The 18,915-nt window shown below is 44.1% G+C and overlaps 1 protein-coding gene across 1 annotated transcript in view; it reads right to left on the reverse strand.

Annotated features, from left to right (window-relative positions):
* LOC143803957 (dynein axonemal heavy chain 5-like) overlaps positions 1-18,915 on the reverse strand; it is a 587,287-nt gene that overhangs the window by 492,031 nt on the left and 76,341 nt on the right. Inside the window, exons 15-18 of the mRNA XM_077281707.1 lie at positions 8,735-8,855; positions 1,505-1,597; positions 957-1,168; positions 550-634 (exon numbers count right to left, since the gene is read on the reverse strand). Of these exons, the coding sequence (XP_077137822.1) occupies positions 550-634; positions 957-1,168; positions 1,505-1,597; positions 8,735-8,855 (511 nt within the window). The remainder of the gene's footprint in view (positions 1-549; positions 635-956; positions 1,169-1,504; positions 1,598-8,734; positions 8,856-18,915) is intronic.

Raw genomic sequence — 18,915 nt, forward strand, 5'->3', positions numbered from 1 at the left:
GAGACAGTCCAATCACTGCTGTCCTCCCCAGGTGTCACTCGCCCGTGCCTCTCTCTCCTACACACTCACAACAATCTGTTCTTCTTTCTGTGTTATCTCTGCCCAGGAGTTGCAGCACTTTCTTGTGGCTGCACAGCCCCTCTGCTTCCTTCCCCTCTGTCTCTCTGACAGGAACTAACTAACTTTCCCTCCAAACCACATAAGAATAGGATCAAAAGGTCCCACTTGTGGCCTGGAGTGTGAACATGTTGCATGCTTGTGTTTACCTGGTGAAAGTTATCCTTCCTTGCCTCCAAGCATGACATCACTCTCCCTGCGAGGAAAGCAATGCCACTGTGACGACCAGGACCCTGGGGCGCCACACGGTACATTCTTGTAGAATGTACTGTACATGAGACAGTTACCAGAGCTGTTTTCTGCATGTAACTACACAAAGCAGAATGATGAATAAGATTCAGTATGTACTGCATTTAATGCAGATTTCCAGTCATCTGAAGCTTCCCATCTATATGCCATGCCGGTTACACCTCGTGCCCATTAGCTAGGTACCTGATGAAATGCCAGCACAGCTGCTTCCGGAACACGGATCCCAAATCTCAACATCCATTTTGTCTCTTCAATCAGTTGAAACATTCTAGTATAAATAATATAACAGTTTAGATCACTTAAAGATATATCGATGACTTACAAACCAATAAAAAAATGAATAATGTTTCCACAGAGGCAAGAGTCAGACAGCCATCTATCTCAGATGAGCATCACAATGAAATGCTTGGACTGGCCGTTCGCTCTCTTGACCCGAGTGTGACAGCTGCATAGGAATACATGTGTCGTGCTCCTGTCGGGAGATCCGACGGCCAATCCGAGCATTGCGTTGCGATCCTCATCCAAGTTGTGTGACTCTCCCTTGATAGTGCACAATGATAGAAGTATAGTAGATAGGCCGTTACACTTACCTCATATCTGTGTTCACCATAAGCTGCAGTGTAACAGGATCCCGGACAAGTAATGTCAAATTCAGTCCATTCAGACTTTTGTCTATATGTGACTTCCACCTCTGGTACCACACGTCTTCATATGACAACAGGGCAGAAGCTATTTTATTGTACAGCTTGACAGTATCTAAATATGTGAGACAAGTCGCTACAATTCGCACATTTTTAAATGCCTAAAAAAAGGAACAAGTAAGAAAGTCAAGTGGATACAACATGAACACCTGTATCTTATTTGTAATAAAGGCTTATCAATTATTATTATTTATTATTATGTCGCCATTTATTTCATGGTGTTTTACATATGAAAAGGGATGTACATAGCAAATAACAAGAACAAAACATGAGCAAAACATGTCACCGACCGGTACAGCGGGAAAGAGGACCCTGCCCGCGAGGGCTCACAGTCTACAATTAAATGATATTTTAAATAGTGTAGAATTGTATCTTATTCATGTACTTTAATAGATAAGTAACCAGATAAAGAAAATTATGTGCACATTTACTCTAACCTTCATTATGTTTTCAATCCGTGACATCAACTTTCTTGACCAGACAATAGCTCCCACTGTAGGTGGCATGTTTTTTGGCAAAACTGGATCTTCCTGAAAAAAAACAAAAAAAACAACAAAAGTGCACTTTTTGTAAAATGGGAATACATTGATGTCAGAAGTAAGAGGATATGTCTAGTTATGAGCAAATATACTCGTTACTCGAGATTTCCCGAGCACACTCAGGTGTCCTCCGAGTATTTTTTAGTGCTTGGAGTCTTAGTTTTTAGCGTCGCAGCTGAATGATTTACATCTGATAGCCAGCATAAGTACATGTGGGGATTCCCTAGCAACCAGGCAACCCCCACATGTACTTATGCTGGCTAACAGATGTAAATCATTCAGCTGCGGTGCTAAAAAATAAATCTCCGAGCCCTAAAAAATACTCGGAGGACACCCGAGCATTCTCGGGAAATCTCGAGTAACGAGTATATTCGCTCATCACTAGATATGTCATTTTTTTTATATATATTTTGTGCAAAACTGGTATTGACATTCTACTAATTATTCAGTAGGTTCCATATGGTGCCTAAATAAGACTATGTTCCCACTGTGAGATTTTGGTGATTATTTGATGGTGCAGATTTGCTGCAGCATTTCTGCACTAATTAGGTAAATTAGGTTACTTGCGTTATTTCCATAATGTTTTTGAGTGTGTTTTTTACATGCATTTTTTTCATGTTTTGATGCTGCGTTTTCTATTTTATGTTGGAGTGTCATGTCTTAAACCCTTAGCGACCTAGCCAATTTTGACCTTAATGACCAGGGCAAAACTTTTAAATCTGGCCAGTGTCACTTCACGGTAATACTCTGGAATGTATCAATGTAACCCAGTGACTCTAAGATTGCTTTTTTGTGACACATTGTACTTTATGTTAGGCCGGGAGTTCTCAGAATGTATAGTCACATCATGCAACCTAGATGTAACAGAGCTAGACCGGTCAAGTGGATTATTATCTTCTTGGTAGACAGGTGAGGAATATTGTTTATTATTTTAATTCTGTTACAGGGGACATTGGCTTCAGTGGATTGGGCGATGAATGGAGTATGGTTTAATTTAGATTAATTAAAGGATTCTGTCATTTTTTCATTTAAAGATCTTTATTCAGGGTGTGTGTTTTTTAATACAATATCACCATGCGGTTAGTAATAGGGACATCTTATAGACGCCTCTCTATTAGTAACCTCTGGGCTTTATGTCGCCTGACAATAAAAAGGTGACATCAACCCCCTCAACTATCACCCCACTTGCCACTGCACCATGGCAAGTAGTAAGAGTGAGGCTAAGTGCCAGATTTGGTGCATCTTACAAATGTGCCATTTCTGGGGTGGCTGAGAGCTGATATTTTTAGTCTAGGAGGGGGCCTCTTCCTAGGCTATTAATATCAGCCAACAGATGTCTGCCTAGCCTTTGCTGGTTATTAAATATAGGGGGACCCGACATCAGTTTTGGGGAGGTCCCCCATTTTATTAACCAGGAAAGGCTAAATATACAATTGTGAGATTATATTAATAGCCTTGGAAGTTCCATGGGTATTACCTCTTTCCCAGGCTATAAACATCTGCCCCCAGTTGTCTGCTTTCCCTCTGCTGGTTAATAAAATGTTGGGGGATCCCACTCTGTTTTTTTCAGAAAATAATTTAGTAATTAAAAAACACATGTACAGTAAGCTACAAAAGCACTGTACTAATTATATATGTGACCGATATCATTATATCTATCTATTCTATGTATCTATAACTATTCTATCTATTGTATTTTGTCGGGTCACGCTGTGATTTTACTGTACAAGGTAGATAGATTGCCGGTTTTTCAAAGGACATTGATGTGTAAAAATCGGACGGCACTCACATCGTCTGAGTGCAGTGCAATTTTTTTCTCACACCCATTGACTTGCATTGCCATGTCTTGTCCGAGATAAGAGGAGAATCACAGCAATTTTTTTCTCAGTCCAATTTCAGCTGACAAAAAAAAAATTGCAGATGCGCTGTGACTCATAGCTTAACATTGGCCAGAGAGCAATCCAATTTTTATCAGATAATACCAGTCCATTTTCCTCACAGATGAGTATGAAAACTTAGGCCACACGTCAGGGCTGAGAAGGAAGGCACGCTATTTTACTTTTGGAGCACAAATTTTGCTACAATAGTTTGCGGGTGACATTTGCGGAGCCTTGAAGGTGCCAGAACACCAGAAAAACCCCAAAAGAGAAATTGCACATCTCAATGAATTCATCTATGGCTGCAGTGACTAATTTACTTAGTCCCACTGTGGGACATATATAAATTTTACTCTGATCTTTGGTCTCATGCACTGCCATGCTCATGTACTGCTTTGCCAGAGACCTGTCACTAAGTCAGTGACTGTGTCTGGGAGAGCCTACTTATAGCCAGGGCCGGTGTTTGGCACAGGCAGACCAGGCAGATGCTTGGGGGCCCCCACCTAGAAAGGGGGCCCCCTACCTCTGCAGCCCCTGTATGAAGTGCCCAGAGGGTGTACAGCAGTGGCGTCTCTCCCAAACCCCCCTGGAGACCCCCTCAGTGCAGTGATTTACTCACTGTGGTCCCAGAGCTCTGTGCTGATTGCTGTAGGATCAGGTTTCACAGTCACATACAGCAGGGATCAGCTGGGCTCTGACCACTAAATCAGTGCTTGTAATCTGACAGTGCGACCTGCTGTCACTACTGTCTGAATGACATAAGACAGGAATATTGTCTGCTGAATCAGGGCACTTATTATATAGAAATAAATGAATTCCCACGTGAAATAATAAGGGTAAACCATACACATATAGTACAGGTGTGCATAGGAATCAGCATTTTTGGTGCATTTTTTTTTTTGCAGCCAAAACCTGCTCTCTTGGCAGTAAAAACACTGCTTTCAAAACACCCATTTTTTTAGGGTATGTGCAGAGGATCCGGAAATGGCAGCCCTTTGGATGCAGTGGACATGTGCTGCGTCCAAAGTGCTGCCATGTTTTGAACACAGGTGATTCCGCGTGTGTTCATTGATCTGTGCGGAATCCCTGCGTCCTATGCATTGCACGGGTGAGATTTCTCTTGCGGAGACTTGCGTCTATGCAATATAAATTGACATGCTGCAGCCTGGACAGACGCGCCCCATGTCCGTCTCCACAGGTGAGGTGCAGGTGATAGTGCACGCACAGTAGAGATGGAATTTCTTGAAATCCCATCCACTATACTGTAACATCTGGCCGCTGCGGGTTGGACGCTGCACAAGTACACAGCTGCCGACCAGCAGCGTTTACTGATTGTGGACACATACCCTTAGAGCTTTTGCTGTTTGCATTTTGTCTACAGTACATGTTTAATAAAGTTAGTGTTATTCACAAAAAACGCAGCGAAAAACAACGTTGCAACATTTGCAGCATTTTTTAAACTTTTTCATTGCTTTCTACGGGTGAAAAAAAATGCTGAAAGAAGTGACATGCTCAGATTTAAAAAAGGCTGCAGGTGTGAAATTCAGTCAGGGGAAAATAAAAGGGTGTGCAGGAGATTTCTGAAAATCTCAGTTTTCGCTTGTGCTGTAAAATGCTGTAAACTTATTATTTGCAGAAGAAAAAGCTGCAAAAATTCTGCATATGAACATGGCGAAAAGCTGCTTATAAAGTGCTAGCAAAACATAGGAGATTTCCGAAATCTCCTGCAAGCGCTTGATTGTTTTCTGACTGGATTTTAGAACTGTAGCGCTTTTTAAATCCCCTCCGTTTTACCTGCAGATTTACCACGGATTTACGGTGGAATTACTGCGGTTTTCGGCAGTTTTCAACAGCATTTTTACACCTGTGGATTCCTATTATGGAGCAGGTGTAAAACGTTGCGGAATCTGCACAAAGAATTGACATGCTGCAGACAATACAACGCAGCGTTTCCGCGCGGTATTTTCCGCAGCATGTGTACGGCGGATTTTGTTTTCCATACGTTTACATGGTGCTGTACAACGCATGGAAAACTGCTGCAGATCCACAGCAAAATCCACAGCGTGTGCACATAGCCTGAGAAACACGTCACCACTTCTGTATTTCTCACCCTCCTGGTTTTGGCTTAGGCCGGTTTCACACGTCAGTGGCTCCGGTACGTGAGGTGACAGTTTCCTCACGTACCGGAGTCACTGACACACGTAGACCCATAAAAATCAATGCATCTGTTCAGATGTCATTGATTTTTTGCGGACCGTGTCTCCGTGTGCCAAACACGGAGACATGTCAGTGTTCGTGGGAGCGCACGTTTTACACGGACCCAATAGAGTCAATGGGTCCGCGTAAAACACGGACCTCACACGGACATTCTCCGTCTGGGGTCCGTGTGCGTGCAGGAGACAGCGCTACAGTAAGCGCTGTCCCCCCCACATGGTGCTGAAGCCGGTATTCATATCTTCCCTGCAGCAACGTTTGCTGTAGAGAAAATATGAAGAATAGTGTTAAAAATAAAGATCTATGTGTCCGCCGCCCCCCCACCCCCTGTGCGCCCCCCCGCTGGTCAGAAAATACTTACCCGCTCCCTCGCTCCTTCCTGGTCTGGCCGCGCCTCCTACTGTATGCGGTCACGTGGGGCCGATCATTTACAATCATGAATAGTCGGCTCCGCCCCTATGGGAGGTGGAGCCACATATTCATGACTGTAAATGATCGGCCCCACGTGACCGCATACAGTAGAAGCCGCGGCCAGACCAGGAAGCAGCGAGGGAGCGGGTAAGTATTTTCTGACCAGCGGGGGGGCGCACAGGGGGTGGGGGGGCGGCGGACACATGGATCTTTATTTTAAACACTATTCTTCATATTTTCTCTGCAGCAAACGTTGCTGCAGGGAAGATATGAATCGCAGCTTCAGCACCATGCAGAGTGGGTACCACACGCTCCGTGTGGTACCCACTCGCCATACGGGCGGCACACGTGTGCCGCACGTATGGCCTCCGTGAGTTTCCAGGCACACGGACACGGATAACTCCGGTACCGATTTATTCCGGTACCGGAATTATCTGGATGTGTGGGACAGCCCTAACACATACTGATGTGAAATACTAACCAAACACTGAACGTGGCCTTAAACATACTGTAGACAAAACAAACATCCTCACTCCAAAAAAAAGCTGAAAAAAGTGTGAAGAACACCACAAAACAAGCGGAAAAACAGGGGTTTTGAACGCAACATTTTTACTGCTAATAGAAAAGGTTTTGGCTACTGAAAAAAATGCTGCATGTGAACATAGTCTTACGCTGAAACGCTATGTCTATCTGTGGTGTTACATAGGACTGCAGGTGATATACCATATACTAAATTATCTGTACTCAGTTATCACTGCTATCTCTGGTATTACATAGGACTGCAGGTGACATCTACTACATTATCTGTTCTCAGAGAGTTAGCACTGTTTTATCTGAAGAGATAAAAAAAAATTAAGAGGGGGTTGGGGGCAACTGTTTGTCTTGGGCCCCCAATCTTTTCTGACCCTAGCAACGCCCCTGCGTACAGCTAATAGTGGCAGACCCGTTGGCCGATATAAGCCCCCTAAATATGGGGGCCACAGTGCAATGTTATCATTTGGGGCCCCCACTTTAAATTTTTGCCTAGGGCCCCACTTTGTCTAAAACCGTCCCTGCTTATAGCTGGATCTCACAAGCCACCATACACTGTCAGATGACTGACCTCAGGATACCACGGCAATGATTGGCCCCCCACGATTATAATCGAGGGGGGTGGATCCTGCAATAAGGTGTCTTTTATCCCCTTTTAAACAGATACCGTTTTCACGATTAAAAGCCATATTTAGGGGGGTTAATCAGCCCCAATCGGCTCCAGGGACGATATCGCAGGGTGGCAGCTGTCATGTACAGCTGTCGGCCACTGGAATTTTCACAGCTGGGCAGCACAATTCTCTTATCCACGATCAATAAGGCCCCTTAGCTGCCACTATTTTCAAGGGTATCGGTGGTCGTTAAGAGGTTAAATAAGGTTGATTTGTTTATGATACTTCCTGGTATTTGGCTAGACACAAAGTTATTTTTACAATTGTGTGGATTTTTTGTGTTTTTAGTGCGTTTCTTCTGTAGAACACCTTGTCTAAGTAAAAACCAGTTAAGCTAAAAGAGAACACAGGAGGGCACCAAACATAGCAATAATATGGAATGTGCAAGGACTGGTGTACAAATACAGTTATAAAAAACAAAGAGATATAACAAAAATGATTAAATTTGGAACAACCAAAACGTATAAAAAAAATAGTATTTTATTAGTATCCAAAATAAAAACATGATAAAAAAGATGAAACCATTTAAAACCACATTGTTAAAGGGAGTCTCTCAGCAGTTGTCTGCCATGTAATCTGAGAGCAGCATGACATAGGAACAGAGATCTTGATTCCAGTGATGTATCACTTATCTTACTGGGTGCAGCAGTTGTGAATCACAGTTTTTTTGTTGCGGTACTAGCAGAGCTCAGAATATTGAGGTGTGTATATCCCCGCCTCCAATGGGCAGCTTTAGGTGTACAGGGGAGAGGGTGGAGTTGAATAAGAATGTAGTCCTGTAGTGATAATCTCCAGCTGATAAAACTCTGATTGTATTATAACAGTAAAACACAGCTTAAGTGACAAATCACGGGAATCATGGTCTCCGTCCCTGCTGCTCTCGGTTTACATAGCAAAAAGCTGCTGACAAATTCCCTTTAAATGTACAAACTCCAATAATTATCACATAATAAAGCCACTAAAATCTCTTCTCGGTTACAACATACTGTACATATTTAGCTAGCAAATTAATATACATAAAAAAATCAATAACATGATCACAATTAATAATCAGAAATAACTATAGGAAACTCAATAAACACAATGTATCCAAATCTAAATAATGTTCCAGCCAGTGAAACAATACATAACTCAAAAAATCAAGAACACGATTGTTAAGTACAACAACGATTAATGATGGAAAAGTAGGGAGTGATCAAATGGTATACTCACATCCTAGCAGACCAAGTAATGACCTAGATGGCACTATGATATATACAGTAGATGCCCGCCAGAAAAAAGGCTGGAATACATCCAGATAGATAAATGGTAGTTATACTGCAGAGCAATATTGCATTTTACCCTCATTCTCCATCATTAAAAGATACATAATACGAGTTGTCTACTATTATGGGATTTGACTACAATGAAAAGTAAAATTTTACCTTAAAAGTCTCATATTCTTTTTGAACGTCTTTGAGTTCAAGGTAAAACCAGTCGAATACCTCCACATAGCACTCATTGACAATGTGCTGTATCCCTTGCCTTTGGCTGACAATAGAAAACCTGCAGAAATAAAAGGAAAATTTGATCTCTTATATAGGTTATTGATAAATAAAAACATAACAAACCACATAAGTTGTGAGCAATTATTTTGCATATTAGCTGTATACACATATTGTGCAATTATTTATAGTCTTATTATTTTCAGTATCCCCTACTGATTTTAAGACCTTGACCTTTAAATGTTCATTTAAAGGGTTAGTGATATTTTAGGGAATATTCACATTAAGGCTTTTTCAGGGGGCTGGCCGGCTCTTAAATCCATTTGAAAAAGTGCACTAAAAATGATGAAAATATTGTACACATGCATTTTTATGTCAAAACGTCTGTTCAGATGTTCAGTCTTTTGATTTCCTTTTAACAACTTAAGGCATCAAAAGAGGCAAAGTGGTTCAAAGATGTGACCACTGGCATTTTCCACCTATGAGACGCCACAAGCTAAATTAAGAATTCTATGAGTAGCCCAAAAACACAGATGAAAGATGCCCAGCATATTATGTAGGGCGGGGTCAGATTTGCGAGTGCAATGCGAGAAACTCGCGCATCAATACCCGGCACTGCCGCCGGCACTTGGGACCGAGGCGTGCGGCTGCATGTATTTCTATGCAGCTGAACTCTCCGGTCCCGAGTGCCGGCGGCAGTGCCGGGTATTGATGTGAGAGACTCGCGTGAGTTTCTCGCATTGCACTCGCAAGTGTCATTCAACCTCTGAACTGAACTACCTTGCATGTCTTTTCACTCCATTCAATGTCAACAAGCAGCCATGTCATTCAACTCCTTTGCTAGAATTCATCAGTTACATGGTTCCCGGTACTTACTGTTGTAGATCCAGGTCGGATCTCTGTAGATGTTATCTCAGGAGAGGTGCTATAGTATAGAGATGTAATCAGGATGGCGTCTTTGATCATCTTCTCCACACCAGGATGTGTTGAGCAGCTGTCACTAATTTATAACTAACCAGCTCCCATAATCCCGCTTTCCTCTCCCTGTACTGGGGGCCCATAAATTTATATTCATTCTTAGGGGTGCACGCACGTGTGGGGTCGCACGCATTCAGCAAAGCATTGCATGAGCTAAGCATCAAGCTAAAAGCAGTTACTCTATTGCAGTTAGTCAGTGCAGGAGTCAGGTATCCCACACTCTGCTCTCCCTTTTATCCATGTGCTTTATTCCTATCCTCTTATGTTCCCTTGCCATCCACATTCACCACTCCATCCCCCCTCAATTACGACTCATACACATCTGTGGCACCCCAGGGTCCTAGTCATCGCAGTGGTATTGCTTTCCTCTCGGGGAGAGTGATGCTATGTTTGGAGGCAAAGAAGGATAGCTGCATCCAGGTATCACAAACATGCAACACATTTCACACTCCTGGCCACCAGGGGGAGCTCTTGCTCCTATTTATTAGATCACTTCCCACATAGGTAAAACTGGTCACCTGTAGGGAAAGGTAGTTAGTTGCTGGCTGAGCTCCGCTCAGTTAGTTGGTCCCTGGCAGGGGTGGGATCCTGTCAGAGAACGAAGGAGAAGGACACGGAGCTGTGCATGCCCTCAGAGCTGCAGCTCCTAGAAAGAGACACACAAAAGGCAGAACTGTATTGCAGCGAGCGTGAAGGAAGTCGTAGAAAAGGAGAGGATACCAGAAGGGGACCAGCCCTACACAGGCTGCCTCCTTCTGAGGTGCAGAATTCCGGTAGCCGTAACACCGAGGGAGTAACGACCTTTATGCCTTGCTCCAGAGACCGGCAGGACAGCTAATTTTACGTTACCTGTCTGCCCTATGCTCAGGAGGCACGGTGGCACCCCTTAGAGGCTGGGACATGATAGAGTCCCTATAAATCGCCTCAAGCAACCAGTCATACGGGTTTGTCCTATCCTATATGGGGGACAGAGAGAGAGACATTACATCTGTGAGGACCTTATGTGAAGCCTTAGGCAGTAAGCAACTACAACACTGCAGCGCAAGGGAAGGCTACTGATTTCCACCTGGACAAGGGAACTCTGGACTTGCCTTCAAACCGGCCGGACTCTGCCTGCCCTGTGATCTGGTGCTCTGGACTGTGGATGCTGAAGTCTTCAGTAAATTTAAAGAGACTGCAACCTTGTGTCCTCGTTCTTCTCTGTGCCTCTCACCATCCACCATCTATATCACCGGGAAGCCCTGGGGACATACTTCACCTGTGGGAAGGTATACCATCTAGTTACCATAACATCACCCCAGCGGACCCCTTAAAGCAGCGTCGGTCACCCTGACCGAATACCACAGGTGGCATCCCGAACACAAACTATATCCCTTTAAAGACCTTTCCCTTTTACACGGATGTCCCAGGGCCACGGACTGGGTCAGCCACCGTGACATCCCCCCGTGAACCGAACGACCCGGTGCCGAGTACCCCACGGTCCCACAGGGGTGCTCCACATCAGCCCCTCTATACTTCACTCTCCCATGTACAGCTCCCATGCACTTCTCTCCTTCCTGATAAACCTCAGCCCATCTTGCCCAAACACACTGCACAAAAAAACTTTGTACAATTTCAAAAACCTCTTGCTTTTTATCTTCCTACTCCTAATGATTTTGGGGGACATCTCCCCCAAAACCGGTCCACCCTCCCCCAACCTCAACCGCTACCCTACCTCATATCAAAACCATACTAACCTTATTAATATTACTTGCACTCCCTCATCTCTCTCTTTCAATTGTGCCCTTCGGAATCCACGGTTTGTATGTAATAAGCTTCCTTTCCTGCACATCTACTTTCTGAACAACGCTCTAAACCTGTTGGCCCTCACTGAAACATGGATCCAGGACTCTGACAGTGTCTCCCCTTTTGCCATTTGTCATGGTGGCTTACAATTCTCCCATTCCCCGCGACTCAGAAACAGACCTGGTGGTGGAGTCAGCATACTCCGTCCCCACGATGCACTTTCCAGGTCATCCCCCTAGTTCCATCACGCTCATTCACCTCTTTTGAGGTCCACACCATCAGGCTGTTTCATCCCCTCTCCCTCAGAGTAGCGGTCATATACCGGCCCCCAGGCTCACCCACCCACTTCATGGACCATTTCTCAGCCTGGTTGCCACACTTTATGTCCTCCGAACTCCCAACCCTTATCCTGGTAGACTTCAACATCCCCATCAACAGCCCCACTTCCACATCTGCGTCCCAGCTTCTATTACTAACCACTTCTCTCGGCCTCTCACAGCTCTCAAACTCTGAGATACACAAGGACGGCAACACCCTTGACCTGGTCTTTGTCCAGCTCTGTGCAATCTCCCGCTTCCCCTCTCTGACCAGAACATTCTCTGCTTCATGCTCACAAATCCTCACCTACCCCAGTACACCCCTACCTACCATACATTCAGAAAACTACCAGCCATTACCCCTCATACACTTTCAGACTCCCTACACTCATCATTGTCCCCAATCTCCTCTTTTTCCTGTCCTGATCTGGCTGTACACCACTACAATGACAGTCTCAGAAGCACCCTGGACCAAGTAGCACCCCTTACCCTCAGAACCTCCAAACACAGAGTGAAACAGCCCTAACTCACATCACAAACTCTATTTCTCAAATGATGCTCTAGGAGTGCTGAACGCTTATGGAGGAAAACTAGCACACCAGAAGACTTCATCCACTTCAAATTTATGTTAAAAACCTGTAACTCTGCCCTTCACCTCACCAAACAGACCTACTACACCACCATGATCTCCTTACTATCCAACAACCCCAAGAAACTTTTTGACACCTTTCACTCCCTCCTCAGGCCAAAAGCACAAGCCCCTCTCACAGACATTTGTGCTGATGACATGGCCTCCCACTTTATAGAGAAAATAGATAACATCCGTCAGGAAATCCACTCCCAACCACCAAGTTCAGTGACTCCCATCCCTCCCTGCATTTCCCCTGGCTCACTCTCCACATTTGATCCCATCACAGAGGAAGAAGTCTCCAGGCTCCTTTCTTCTTCTCATTTGACTACATGCACTACTGACCCCATTCCCTCTCATCTCCTCCAGTCCCTCTCTCCAGTCGTCACAACTCACTTAACTACAATCTTTAACCTCTCCCTCATTTTCCCATCCTCCTTCAAACACTTTATGATTACTCCATTATTAAAGAAACCCTCTCTCGATCCATCCTGCACAAATAACTACAGACCAGTCTCCAATCTCCCCTTTATCTCTAGAATCTTGGAGTGCCTACTCTACTCCCGCCTTACCCATTACCTCTCCACTCACTACCTCCTAGACCCCTCACAGTCCTGCTTCCACCCCCTATATTCAACAGAAACTGCACTCATCATAGTGACCAATGACCTTCTGACAGCAAAATGTAATGGTGACCACTCTCTGCTCATTCTTCTTGACCTTTCTGCAGCTTTTGACATTGTTGACCACCATCTCCTGCTCTCTAGGCTCCAGTCACTAGGCATTAAGGACACTGCTCTCTCCTGGTTCTCTTCCTACCTATCTGATTGCTCCTTCAGTGTTTTGTTTGCTGGCTCCACTTCATCTCCTCTTCCTCTCACTGTCGGGGTACCTCAGGGCTCAGTCCTTGGCCCCCTTCTCTTCTCACTCTACACGGCCCCAATTGGACAGACCATCAGCAGATTTGGCTTTCAGTACCATCTTTACACTGATGGCACGCAACTATACACGTCATCCCCTGCCTTTACTCCCACTGTACTACAGAACGCCAGTGACTGTCTGTCCGCAGTCTCCAACATCATGTCCACTCTCTAGCTGAAACTCAACCTCTCCAAAACTGAACTTCTTCTGCACCCGCCATCTACCAGCCTCCCTAAATCTGACATTTCCCTCTCTGTGGGTGGCACCATAATAACACCCCGGCAGCAGGCGTGCTGTCTGGGTGTTATGTTTAAGTCCGATCTCTCCTTCACATCCCATATACAATCTCTTGCCAGCTCTTGCCGCTTACACCTAAAGAACATCTCTAGAATCCGCCCTTTTCTCACCATGGAAACAACAAGAACCCTCACTGTCACCCTGATCCACTCCCGCCTGGACTACTGCAATGCTCTATTAATTGGCCTCCTCCTTACTCAACTTTCCCCTCTCTAGTCTATCCTTAATGCAACAGCCAGGGTTGTACATCTAGCTAATTGGTATTCAGACGTGTCCACTCTTCGCCAGTCGTTACACTGGCTGCCCATTCATTATGCAGCGCCCCAGAGTCCTGGTCCTTGCAGTACTGATGCTCCGCCACTAACGGGAGTGATGGTATGTCTGATGGCACTTAAGGAGTTCACCTGACCAGGTATCATAGTCACACATTACACTTCACACTCTGGCCACCAGGGGGAGCAAAGGGTTCTATGTATTAGGCCACTCCTCACAATCTGGTAAAACTGGGGGCTGGATAGGAAGTTAGTCAGAAGCTGACTGGGTTGGATCCAGGCAACATCCTGTAGCAGAGGGTGTTGCAGGGGAAGATTCAGGGGGGTCTCTGTCAGGGGTGGGATCCTGACAGTGGCCTAGCGAAAAGAACAGAAACTTACAGAGCCGCGCCTGCACCCGTTGCAGTGGCATCCTAAGAAAGGAAACGAAGCGAGGTTTATTGTGGAGAAGTGAGAAACGAGATCGCAGCAAAAAGGAGATAAAGCCAGTAGGAGTCGTGCCTTAAGATCGTGGCAACATCCTACTGAGGCACGTAGCCGGTGGCCAGAACGCCGAGGAAGTATTGGGCTCCAAGCATTACTTCAAACAGCGGCAGGACAGTTGATTATAGGTTGGCTGTCTCACCTAAATCACCTAAGCAGACATAGGGGGCAATTGTGGGAGAGGGGCGACGCTAGGGTCCCGGAAGAACTCCATGCCTACCCGTCATATGGGTGCGTCCTAGCCATATCATCTGGGGGACAGAGAAAGAACATCAGAACAGATACGAGTTGTGAGAAAGAACATCAGAAACAGACACAACAGTTGTGAGGACTATCCCGTGGTGCTCAGCAGGGAGGTACTACAACACACAGGCGCTAGAAGGTAGGCACTGATTTCCACCTGCAAAGGAAACTCTGGATGTGCCTTCGGACTGGCCGGTCTCAGTCAGCCCTGTTAGCAGTACTCTGGATTGCGGATCCCGAAGCCTTCAGTAAAGAGGTAAAGAGACTGCAACCCTGTGTCCTCATTATTCATCGCGACCTGCACCACGCACCCTCATTACACCTTTCATTGGACGGCCCTTAGCAGGGTCACGGACCGGGTCTAGCCACCGTGACAACCCCAGGACCGAGACTGAGAGGCCCGGTACTGAGTACCACGCGGCCCTGCATCTGGGGCCGCTCCAACTATAGGATCCAATTCAAAGTACTTATTCTCACCCACAAAGCTCTCCACAGTGCGGCACCCCCTTACATGTCCTCCCTCATTTCAGTCTATCGGCCTAACTGACCGCTGCGCTCTGCAAACGACTTTCGACTAACCTCTGCAATAATCCGTACCTCCCACTCCTGACTCCAAGACTTCTCCCGTGCTGTGCCAATCCTCTGGAATGCTCTACCTCAAGAAATTAGGACCATCCACAATTTACATAATTCTAGGCGTTCCCTCAAAACTCATTTGTTCAGATCGACCTATCACGTTCCCTAATCAAAGTCATTTTAGGTTTGTGTGTGTGCTTGTGAATCCCATTCACTGCTTCCATCTATCCCCCATCCCATGAAGATGGCTGGACCATCATTGTAAATACATCATTGTAAATACATACCTGTACTTTGTATCCTCACACCTCATTGTAGATTGTAAGCTCTCACAAGCAGGGTCGTCTTATTTTGCTTTAATTATTGTATTGTTAACGTTGTTACTTATGACTGTTTGTTTGAAACTGTTAAACTGTAAAGCGCTGCGGTATATGCTGGCGCTATATAAATAAAGATTATTATTATTAAGTGTGACCCCGGCCGTAATGTTTTAAAACGCTACAAAAAAAAGTCTGAGTTTAAGCGATATTGCACCATTAGACATAGTCTGTGGATTTTCTATAAATGCTGGATTGATGTGGGTCCCATCTCTTAGATTCACATCCATCCCAGAACAAGAAGTAAATGGAGAGAATTAAGCAGATTTTCAGACTCATCTACATTAATCATTCTCTGCCTGGATGTGAAACCCCAGTACTGAAATTAAAACCCTGGGGGAGATTTATTAGGGCCAGGTCTTTGCTTTCTGTACTTTATGAAGGTCTTAATAAAAAGCACATTGGTATGCCTGATTTACTAAGAGGTGAGTGCCTCAGGCGCATTGCTTGCTGTGTGTGCAAAACAAATGCAGTAAAATTTACACCACTATCTGGAGTAAATGATAGTAAATTTGTCAGGTTGTGACGCTACACTCTTCTGCTCCACAGATATTTAAAAAGACTGCTGTGAACAGTGAAGAATGTTAGAATAAAAAGTCACAAACTATAGCGTACATATGGCATGCATCATCATTTGCTACTATTTGAAGTCAGTTTATGGCGTCAATGCAGCAATAAATGTCCACTACTATGTTCATTACCTTTTCATTTTAAATTGTCATGTGCCTATCATGTAAATCAAAGCACAGCAAGGAGCACAGTATCAGCCTCTTTTTCCTATATATTTTGGTATTCCATTCCAGCACGTGATAGAGAATTGATTTTTCTCTCAGTGATTTATTACTACCCATGGTAGAAATGACACCACCATTATTCATGACATCCCACAAGCCATACTCAAGGGATGATATTTTTCATACAATACAGGTGTACCTCTCTCTATTTTCCCAAGATTTCACAGCAACTATAAGTTGAAAAGAGGAGTAAAACAGATTTGAAAATGTAATAAAGTTGAGACCCCTCTTTGCACAATTCACAGTAGTTCTATAGTAATAAGCAGCTTGTAGTAAAACACCATATACATTATACAGTAGAACAACAATCACACAAGAACTTGGTAATTTTCAGAGCTCCTATAGAAATAAATGAGCTGTGCATACGTACAGTGGGGGAAATAAGTATTTGATCCCTTGCTGGTTTTGTATGTTTGCCCACTGACAAAGACATGAACAGTCTATAATTTTAAGGGTGAGTTAATTTTAACATTGAGAAATAGAATATCAAAAATAAATTCCAGAAAATCACATTGTATAAATTATATAAATGTATTTGCATTTTGCAGTGAGAAATAAGTATTTGATCCCTCTGGCAGACAAGATTTAATACTTGGTGGCAAAACCCTTGTTGGCAAGCACAGCAGTCAGACGGTTTTTGCAGTTGATGATGAGGTTTGAGCACATCAGGAGGAATTTTGTCCACTCCCCTTTGCAGAACGTCTCTAAATCATTAAGATTTTGAGGCTGTCGCTTGGCAACTTGGAGCTTCAACTCCCTCCATAAGTTTTCTATAGGATTAAGGTTTGAAGACTGGCTAGGCCACTCCATGACCTTAATGAGCTTCTTTTTAAGCAACTCCTTTGTTGCCTTGGCTGTATGTTTTGGGTCATTGTCTGCTGGAAGACCCAGCCATGACCCATTTTTACTGTCCTGGCAAAGAGAAGCAGGTTGTCACTCAGGATTTTAAAGTACATGGCTCCATCCATTCTCTCATTGATGTGGTGAAGTAGTCCTGTGCCCTTAGTAGAGAAACACCTCAAAACATAGTGTTTCCACCTCCATGATTGACAGCATGGACTGTGTTCTTTGGGTCATAGGCAACATTTTTCTTCCTCCAAATATGGAGAGTTGAGTTAATCCCAAAGACCTCAATTTTTGTCACAACTGACCACAGCACCTTCTCCCAATCACTCACAGAATCATCCAGGTGTTCACTGGCAAACTTCAAACTGGCCTGCACATGTGCCTTCTTGAGTAGGGGAACCTTGCGTGCAATGCAGGATTTTAAATCTTTATGGTGTAATGTGTTACCAATGGTTTTCTTGTTGACTGTGGTCCCAGCTGCCTTGAGATCATTAACATGTTCTCCCCGTGTAGTTTTAGGCTGATTCCTCACCTTCCTCATGATCAAGGATATCCAATGAGGTGAGATTTTTCATGGTGTCCCAGACCGATGTCGATTGACAGTCATTTTGTATTTCTTCCAGTTTCTTACTATTATTATTATTATTATTATTATTATTTATTTATATAGCACCATTAATTCCATGGTGCTGTACATGAGAAATGGTTTACATACAGGGTTATAAATATCGTTTACAGTAAACAAGTTTACAGTGACAGACTGGTACAGAGGGTAGAGGACCCTGTCCTTGCGGACTTACATTCTATGGGACCTTACTATTGCACCAACAGTTGTCTCCTTCTCACCCAGCATCTTACTTATGGTTTCGTAGCCCATTCCAGCTTTGTGCAAGTCTATGATCTTGTCCCTGACATCCTTATAAAGCTCTTAGGTCTTGCCCATGTTGTAGAGGTTAGAGTCTGACCAATTAATTGAGTCTGTGGACAGGAGTCTTTTATAAAGGTGACTATGTAACACAGCTCTCTTTAATGCAGGTAATGAGTTGATTAGGAGCAGCTAACTGGTCTGTAGGAGCCAGAACTCTTAAAAGTTGGTAGGGGATCAAATACTTATTTCTCCCTGCAAAATGCAAATACATTTATATAATTTATACAAGTGATTTTCTGGATTTTATTTTTGATATTCTATCTCTCACTGTTAAAATTAACCTACCTAAAAATGATAATGATAGACTGTTCATGCCTTTGTCAGTGGGCAAACTTACAAAATCAGCAAGGGATCAAATTCTTATTTTCCCTACTGTATGTAATAGGGTGGCGAATAGGAGATGCATTCAGTCAACATTGCACAGCACCTACAAGTAAATACCGCCATCTGTTGATTGGACTGGATAGACAGGAACTGAAGAATGGAGAGTATGTTCTTTGAAAGGAAGAATTTGAAAGGGATGCCGGGTAAGGTAACAGCTGTGCCTCAGTTGTTAAATATTAAAGGCCAGGACGGCGAAGCCCAGTTCAGATGGTATAGTTACCTGGTTTGGCAACTATATCATGTTTTATTAGAAGGCAAGGCAAGTCAGAGAACTTTGTTTTGTTCCTCTGTA

Source organism: Ranitomeya variabilis, chromosome 2 (genome assembly GCF_051348905.1).
Source record: "Ranitomeya variabilis isolate aRanVar5 chromosome 2, aRanVar5.hap1, whole genome shotgun sequence".
Taxonomy (NCBI): domain Eukaryota; kingdom Metazoa; phylum Chordata; class Amphibia; order Anura; family Dendrobatidae; genus Ranitomeya; species Ranitomeya variabilis.